Consider the following 8151-nt stretch of genomic DNA (forward strand, 5'->3'; position numbering starts at 1 on the left):
TTACAAACTGTGTTGTTCCCTAAAGGATTTAGTTGAGATCAAAGGAAGTGAACAGCATTGTAGAGCATACATTTAAAAGTCATAGCCAATCAGCTCTATAGAAGATGTGCAATTGAAAAACTACGCCGGGGTGTGCACCCTCATGAGCAAGAAGCTATGCTATGGGAAGCTCACAAAGGCACCAGATTAGGTCACTTTGTTGGAGAAGCAACATCATGTAAGATACTAGAAACAGGGCTTTGTTGGCCCACAATATTTAAGGATGTTGTAGCCCATGTCAAGATGTGTGATCCTTGCCAGAGATTAGGGAAAATACGCCCAAATGACCGGATGAGGCACAAACCAATCTTGCTGCTAGGACCATTTGAGGAATGGGGTTTGGAATTCGTAGGGCCGTTCAAAATATCACACACACAAAAGATGAACAACAAGTCAAGAAGGTTATTTTAGAGTTTAAAACTCCAACAGGTTGCATGCGCTCTTTGAAGACCGCTTTCACTAGAGACGATGACCTTGGTGGTTTTAAGTCTCATGGGATTGGCACAAGTTTTTGAAGTTTGTGCTACCCATTTCCATAAAGGATTGTCTCACATTAAACATAAGGAACACCATATACAAGATTAGAGAGTTGGTACGTTGGATCTCCTCCAAAGAGATCCGTAAAGATTCCATAAAGCCAGCTTGATGCAATGCCATTGAAGCAGTTTGCATGGTAGAGAAATTCTTTCCAAGTACCGTATTAACAATACAGATGCATCTCCTTGTCCATGTTGCAGATGAGGTTGCTGTGACCGGTTCTGTACATAGCAGCTGGATGTTCTTTTTGGATCGCTTTATGAAAACGCTAATAGGGTTCGTACGTCAGAGAGAGGGCTCGCCTAGAGGGAGGTGAGGCAGATGGGTGGATCATTCAAGAGTCACTTGTGTTTATCACCGATTTTCTTGGGTCATCCGATCCAGAAATGCCTCGACTATGGCAATAAGACAGCGATCCGCATTGCACCGGGGATGTACCGCAAGGTGAAGGAGTGTCGCGGAAGATGGACAAGGCATTGCGAACAAAGATAATTAAGTTTATTCTTCATAACTCTGCGTCAATGCGAAAGTGCGAAAGTGCGAGAGTATGGAAAAGTATCGGGTATCCTCCCAATACCCGATATCTTGCAATCTCTTCCAAATTTTCGAACTATGCACCTTGAAATGGATGCCGCAAAAAGATCCGGGGAAGTTGTGACAGAGGAGGAGGAGGAGCTCGGCATGGGTTGTGATGGCATGTGAGTAGTGTTTTTGTTTTTCAACCGAGTAGTGCGTTTTTTCTAGTGTCTTAACTTAAAGGCTAATTCAATTTTGATGGAAGTATCATAAGTACGGAGCACTCTGGTCACATGGACGTCACTTCCACATGTCAAGGATTGATCAACAAAGGTCCAAGTTTGATAGTGGTATAATGGTCAGCTTTGAATAACGAAGTCGACCAAGTGCACGAGATGAGAACTACGAAATGGGCCAACTAGACTACTTGGGTGTGATCCAAGACATATTGAAGATAGGTTTTTGGAAATTTGACTATTTCCTCTTTAATGCCGAATGGTTCAAACTGGTTACTGTTGGTCGGAATGCAACCGTTTGAAGAGACATGAGCGGATTGGTGCAAATTGATTCTAGAAGATTGTGGAGAGATGAGACAGGTACGTTTGTGCTACCTGAGCATTGTGAACAGGTTGTTTTTACCCCAAACCCTATAGATCCTGAATGGTTAATTGTAGTGCAAGTTGCACCACACAGTAAGCAGGTCTTTGAAGGTGCTCATATAGAAGAGGTTGGAGGTGCTAGTGATCGTCTTTGCAACTCCGACGATGTTGTGGAGGAGCTGTCAATAGATCATTTGTGTCATCAATTCCTCCTTCTTTGACAATTCAACCTCGGTTTGCATCAGCCCTTCAATCACTTCATAAGGCCCTTCACTTTTATCTTCAACCTCATTTGCTCTACTTTGGTGAAGACAGGTACAGGGTTTACTCCATTTCATTTGGTATATGGAAAGGAAGCACTATTGCCTGTGGAAGTGGAGTTGCCTGAAATCAAGATGTTAGAGAAGATTCTTGGGCGGCCTAGTGATGCATTCAAAGAGAGGCTCTTACAGTTACAAGAGGTTTAGTTGGATAGGATGAGATAGGATGAGCGCATTGAAACATTATGAGGAGATGCAAGATAAGGCTTTAGAAAATATAAATGAAAAGGTCAAAATTAAGGGTATCAAGAAGCATGACTTGGTTTTGTGCTACAAGAGTAAGTTGCACAACACCTTCCAAAAGAAGTTTCAAATTAAGTGGGAAGGCCCTTTCAAGGTAGTGGACTGTTTTCCGAATGGTATATATTAGCTGGCTAACCTGGATGGGATTTTACATAAGTCAAGGGTAAATGCACTCCGTCTTAAATTGTGTCATGCTAGATTGATGATGGTGGAGCAAGATGAGCTTTCTGTAGAACAAGTAATGTAGGTGAGGGATGAGAAGACCTGTGACGCGGAGAGTCTCATATCTCTTTTTGCTGCTGTTGTTGATCATGAATGATCTAGCAGGCTAGGGGATGGGCAAATTATTTCAGGAGTTTTTTGGAGCAAGGGATTGTGCATATGTATATACACATGCATGGTGCATAAAATAAAGAATTGCCCATTTTCCAGAGCCAGGTGGTTACGTGGGGCCCACATGTGTACAGGTAGGACAACATGTACATAGTGCATCGATTTTCACTATCACTAGTATCAGTGTGTTTTTTTCTATAATAATGAGGAGCAAGTAGCGTGTAAAACTTATTGAGGAAGCTATCCGCGGCCGACGACATGAGGTAAGCAGGTGCGTCAGATGGCATCTAGTGGCGTTAGGAGGTCGAATGGGGTCAATATTTGCACATGGATAAGTACGGACACAACGTGGGTGTTTTCTTGTCATAATTATGCAAAAAGGTCATTATGAGAATTGTATTTGGGGTCCACTTCACGTGGTTGTGGGATGCATTATTGGAAAAAGTTGAGTGCCAGGTGTGCGGATGGATGCAACAGGGTGACGACTATGCACTGCGAGGCCACGTTTTGCCTGTTCGGGGTCCGTTTGAGGTCAGCTAAAAGGCCAAGGGTACCCAAGTAATAAAGCTAAGTGTGCGAACTCAAAAAATTGAGAGAAGACCAGGACAAACATGTAGAGAAGTGGAGGAACAGCCGCAACTGTGTTTTTGCTGTTTTTGGAGCCTGTTTTGGCCATAAACTGCTCATTCGAGGTCGCATTTGAGCACTTTGACATTGTAGAATGGGGTTTTGGGCCGTTCCGGACGCGATGGCTATCCATTTTGCCAAATTACTCACTGTTTTTTTGTTGTTTTGACTGTGTAAGTTTCTCTTATGAGCGAAGCTTCTACTTCAATTTGTGATTATATCTGGCATATTTTACCCATATTGTGTGAGCTGTTTGCCCCATTGGTGTTGGCCCAAGCTCAATTGTATCTAAACATCAGAAATTCTCCTCTTTTGAGCTGAGTTTTTTGGGTGTGTGTGTGTGTGTTTCTCTATGTGGGAGTGGGTAAATGGGTATACTCTCTCCTCTCACTCCATCGGCGTGTTCCCTGTCTCGGCCAGGTGGGTTGTGTAAGCCGAGTGGTGTCCCATAGTGAGTGTGTGTATCATCCCAAGAGTGTGTGTCGGGTCATTATAGAGGCGTTGTGTGTGTTTCCATCCTGCTCACAACGGTATGCACTACACTCTAGTCATCTGGCAGCTCACTAAAAAAGTTGGTTGATCATGTGAACCATAAATACCACAAGACTTAAGAGATTATACCCTGCCATTATGATGTCCTTTATATCACTCCTTCACAAGTGAACACCAACAATTTCAATAATGGAATGCATCTTTAACAACCCACATATATGCGTGAAATTGTATATTTTGGTCATTGACTTAAATAGTTACCACAACTCCATTTAAATAGATATAAAAGAAGTTCTATCTTTCCCAAAATACAACTGTGCTCTAATACCAAATAAGAGCCTAATGACTAAGTAACACATGGGGGAGCCAACATGGGAATATCCATGCCACATAGCGCGCAAGTGCCGTAAAGATCTATGGGCTCCGCTCACCCTTGGATGTGTCGAGGGACTAGATCGGGCTGAAAACTCAACCTAGACAAGGGACAACTCTAGATTTATAAGGTGGCATAAGTAGGTGCGACGAGCAAGGTGTCCATATGAAATATGTATGAGCATTGTAGAGAGCCTACATGCCTTAGATGTAAAAAGGCAAGGGCTCAAAACCATGGCTAGGGGGGACTTGGGTGGCTAACCTGCATTTTCTTTGGGCCATGTTTAGTCTATCTAGAGATCTCTCCGGATAAACATGGTTGCCAACATAATGTTGTAAAGGAAATGAGAGGAACCGTTGTGTTCTTCAAGAAATTCCCCGTCGTTATGTCTAGTTGTAGAATCCCCCACAGAGTTGCTTGTTACCTTGATTTTCTTAAAGGATTTTAGAGAAATCTACAAGAAGAAGCTATATACATGGCATAGCTAGTAATGTACAATATCCTTAAAGTAAAAACTTAAAGATACACATCTATTCATTCAAAAAAACAACGACGAAAAAGAAAGCACGCAATTGGAAAGAATTGAGTTTATGAGACACATGAGATGAATATGGATGCATCAAGAAGAGGTAAGGATAAATGTGGGGGTAGTAGTCAAGAGGTGAGAGGGGTTGATCATGGAAGCGGAGAAGAAGATCATGAAATTAAGTGTGTGTTGCAAAGGGTGTCAACTTTATTCTGCTACATGGAAGCATTAGGAGATCTTAGTTGTAAGTTACTTGCAAAACCGTGGGAGCCTTGGGTAGATATTTTTTGTGCAGATGTACTAGCCTTACAAGTGTGGCTTGTCACCAAGGAGGGACCATTCAACATATCTATGTTTCTTGAAGTTGATGAATCTCCCAACTCACTATATATCCTAAAACATTTAAGGACCCATCAATAATGGAGGGCAAACAATTATGTCGTGAGAGAAAGAGAGAGAGAGAGAGAGAGAGAGAGAGATATGCATTACTCTTCAATATAAAAAGAAAAATAGAATTACTCTTTAATATGGGATAATAACAATCTTTGACTATAAGAGAGAGAGTAGTACTCTCTAATATGGTATGGACTTTAAATAGGATGGTTCATCTCAGACGATGACCACGGATAATGAATGAAAGCCATGCTACATCTCTCCCTCTTTAACTTAATATTCGAGGTGTTGTAACATGAGCCTCCCTTCACCGTTATTATTTTTTAGAGTAGCTACCCTATATAGGTAGCATAGAAAGATTAGCATACTTCTTAGTACTAATGAGGTTATTGCTATATATTTATGTATATGATTTTGAAGAAGCAGTGAACTATTATTCTAGCCGTGGAAGCCACGGCCTCGGTGCGGCAGGAGAGCAAGTCTGTTAGTAGTGGGAGCCCTTGCACCTACAGTTATATTATTAATGGCGGCGGCTGCAGCAGCGTCCAGCTCTTCGTTGGGTGAAAACGCCCCCTTCTTGGATAGATCCCTCACCAGCGCCTCAATCAACTCCCACGTCACATGCTCCATGATAAACACATGCGAGTATTGCCTCTCCCCTAGAACCTCATTTGACAGTGAGTACTTGTGACAAAGCTCTTTGTTCGCCTTCTTGAACCGCACCGTTAGTGCCAACGGCGTTCGTGCGACATACAAATCCTTGCCTAATTGCTCCTCTAGAATGTGCAGACGATACTCTGTGTACATTGCAAGGCCCTCCAATCGTAGTGCCTTTTCTATCTGGTCTTCCAAAGAGTGGCGTGCAATGTTGTCCCATAGAAGCATTGGTGACAGCCCGTTGCGTGATCCAGTGAATGTCGTGTTTGCACTCCCAATGTATGTAGGGTTGTCTGGGGGCAACATCTGATACTTGGTCTTGGTCATGTAGATGCCACATGGTACTGTTGCTCCTATCCACTTGTGCCCACTCATAACTATGGAGTGCACCATCGGCAGCCGAAAATCGAAGTTGGGCCCCCTCTGAGTCACATGGCCTCCTTCATATGCCATCTCTATGTAGGGCATGTAAGCCGCCCCGAGAGCACCATCGACATGAAACCAATACCCCGTCCTGACATCAAACTTGGTGGGGTCTTCCTCATCATAGTGCACCACCCTCTCTAGCAAGTTGTATTTCTTTAGGATGGGCTCTAGCTTGGTGCAAGCAAGAGCAACATCATCATAGGCACCTTTGAAAGTGGTGCCGTAGTTGAAGCAGATGAATATGGGGTATCCGCGCGAGGCGAAGAACTCCACAAGCATAGATAGAGCATGGAGGTCCATTGCACCCGATTCGAGGGAAGGGACCTCTGTCGGCCATTCCCCATGAGGGCACTCCTTGACGGGGCATTGTCCAGGGTAGTTTTGCATGCCTTCAGCATAGAAAGTGCGCACCTGTAGCATTGTCACAGCCTTGGCGATAGAGTAGTGGGTGTCCGCCGAGTAAAAGGCAATGGGTGTGAAGGCATGTGGATTGTCTTTTGGCGTGGGGGCAGCGTGGTACACAAGGCGGGGGACGCTGAATTGTGTGCTCACTAGGGCGCCTCCTTCCCCCTTCCTTGTCACAATTTCGTATGCCTTGTCGTCAACAAGAATCTTCTTGCCCCCCAAGTAGTCCCGAGCGTTCCACATGCCATAGAGGTTGCCTTCAGTGCTACCCATGGTGAGGCAGAAGCCCCAATAAGAATTGGGGACATCGTCACAATGGGGCCGCTCGGCATGCCACAATGCTGCATAGTAGTCAAGCACGGCACGCTCCATGAACTTGCTGCTCACGGTGAAGTTGCCCTCTGCAAATGCATCCCCAATGTTGTTCACCTGTGAAAAGTACTCAAGAATTAGATGTGGAAATTTTGGCATACATGGAGAACTTAGAAGCTCTTATTTAATATGTTCCTTAATGGCCCCTATAATCAGGCTCTTATTTTGACATTGGTGTTTGGGAGGCACCCGCTGCTCAAATTAAGCGAGCTTATGCAATATGCCTAGCTAATATAGCTATGCAGGAGTCCCTTCCTCGCTCTAGTACTACCTCATGAATGCAATATTTCTTTAAGAATTAAAGAAGGAAACTTTAATTAATTTGCAAGTAACTTACAAGCATGTCCATGTAGCTGCCAAAGGAAGCCTCGTAGTCGAGTGCCTGGTTGCACTGGTAGCCCAAGAAGGTGGACTTTTGAGTGGCATGGTAGGCCTTGGCGATGGAAATGGCACGCCGCCGCCGATAAGCGGGGAGGCCACCTCGGTGGAGGTCGAAAATGTTGTAGGCGTTGGGCAGGCCAGGGACATCCGGATAAGGAGAGTCCTTACAGGGTTCAGGGATGGTGTGGGAGAGGGCCTTGTGATACTTGCGCACATATTCGTCCACGATGCGCTTGAGCTCAGCTTTGGGAATGATAGTATATTTGGAGGAGGCCTCGGCTAGCTCCAGCTCCTCCTCCTCCTCCTCCTCCTCCTCGACCTCCAGCTCCCTTCTTCTCTTGGAGGGGAGGCGGCGCAGTGCATTATTGTACTGGGTGGTGGCCGGCGGTGGTGCCATTATTATATATATTGTGCAGGGCTTGATGCAATTCTAGGGTGTTGGATTAATAATTAGCAATTAGGGTGGCAATAAATTGCAAGATTTGTGCTGCATGCAAATGAGGAGAGGTGTAGCCCCTTTTAAATATGCACAGGTCGGGTCGATATTGCACCTTTTCTCTCTCTCTCTCTCTCTCTCTCTCTCTCTCTCTCTCTCTCTCACACACACACACACACACACACACACACACACACACACACACACAAGGGCAGCTTGCTCTTTCAACAACATGAGATCAATCAGTGGCTGCAGGACCACAAGGATTTTGGAGGTCGGCATCAATCCACAGCTTGCTTACATTGCACCCTAAACCTCAAATTTACTTCATTCCCAATAATATGCGAGGCATAAGAGCAAACGGGCAAACCATAAGAGCAAGCGAAAGGGACTTAAAAGTAACTTCCAAAATCCGTTTGTTGGAGGTTTGTAGTAAATTTTTATATCATCAAAATATTGTAGCTCTAGATTGCCTT

General features: G+C 44.4%; 1 protein-coding gene across 1 annotated transcript; it reads right to left on the reverse strand.

Moving 5' to 3' along the window:
* Nucleotides 1-5086: 5086 nt before the first annotated feature.
* On the reverse strand, nucleotides 5087-7838 carry LOC147450737 (uncharacterized). Its single transcript, XM_086519812.1, has 2 exons — nucleotides 7196-7838; nucleotides 5087-6915 (listed from the first exon to the last, which is right to left on the reverse strand). Exons 1-2 carry the CDS (start codon nucleotides 7634-7636, stop codon nucleotides 5437-5439), a joined length of 1920 nt encoding a protein of 639 aa, XP_086375938.1. The 5' UTR covers nucleotides 7637-7838; the 3' UTR covers nucleotides 5087-5436.
* Nucleotides 7839-8151: the final 313 nt, after the last annotated feature.

The sequence above is a fragment of the Adiantum capillus-veneris genome, chromosome 9 (assembly GCF_014529385.1).
Source record: "Adiantum capillus-veneris isolate H3 chromosome 9, ASM1452938v2, whole genome shotgun sequence".
Taxonomy (NCBI): domain Eukaryota; kingdom Viridiplantae; phylum Streptophyta; class Polypodiopsida; order Polypodiales; family Pteridaceae; genus Adiantum; species Adiantum capillus-veneris.

Excerpts from the sequence above, each read along its gene's own strand:
- LOC147450737 (XM_086519812.1), bottom strand. The coding sequence starts at position 7,636 with ATGGCACCACCGCCGGCCACCACCCAGTACAATAATGCACTGCGCCGC. Across the intron at positions 6,916-7,195 it reads GCAGCTACATGGACATGCTT|GTGAACAACATTGGGGATGC; the intron begins GTAAGTTACTTG and ends TACTTTTCACAG.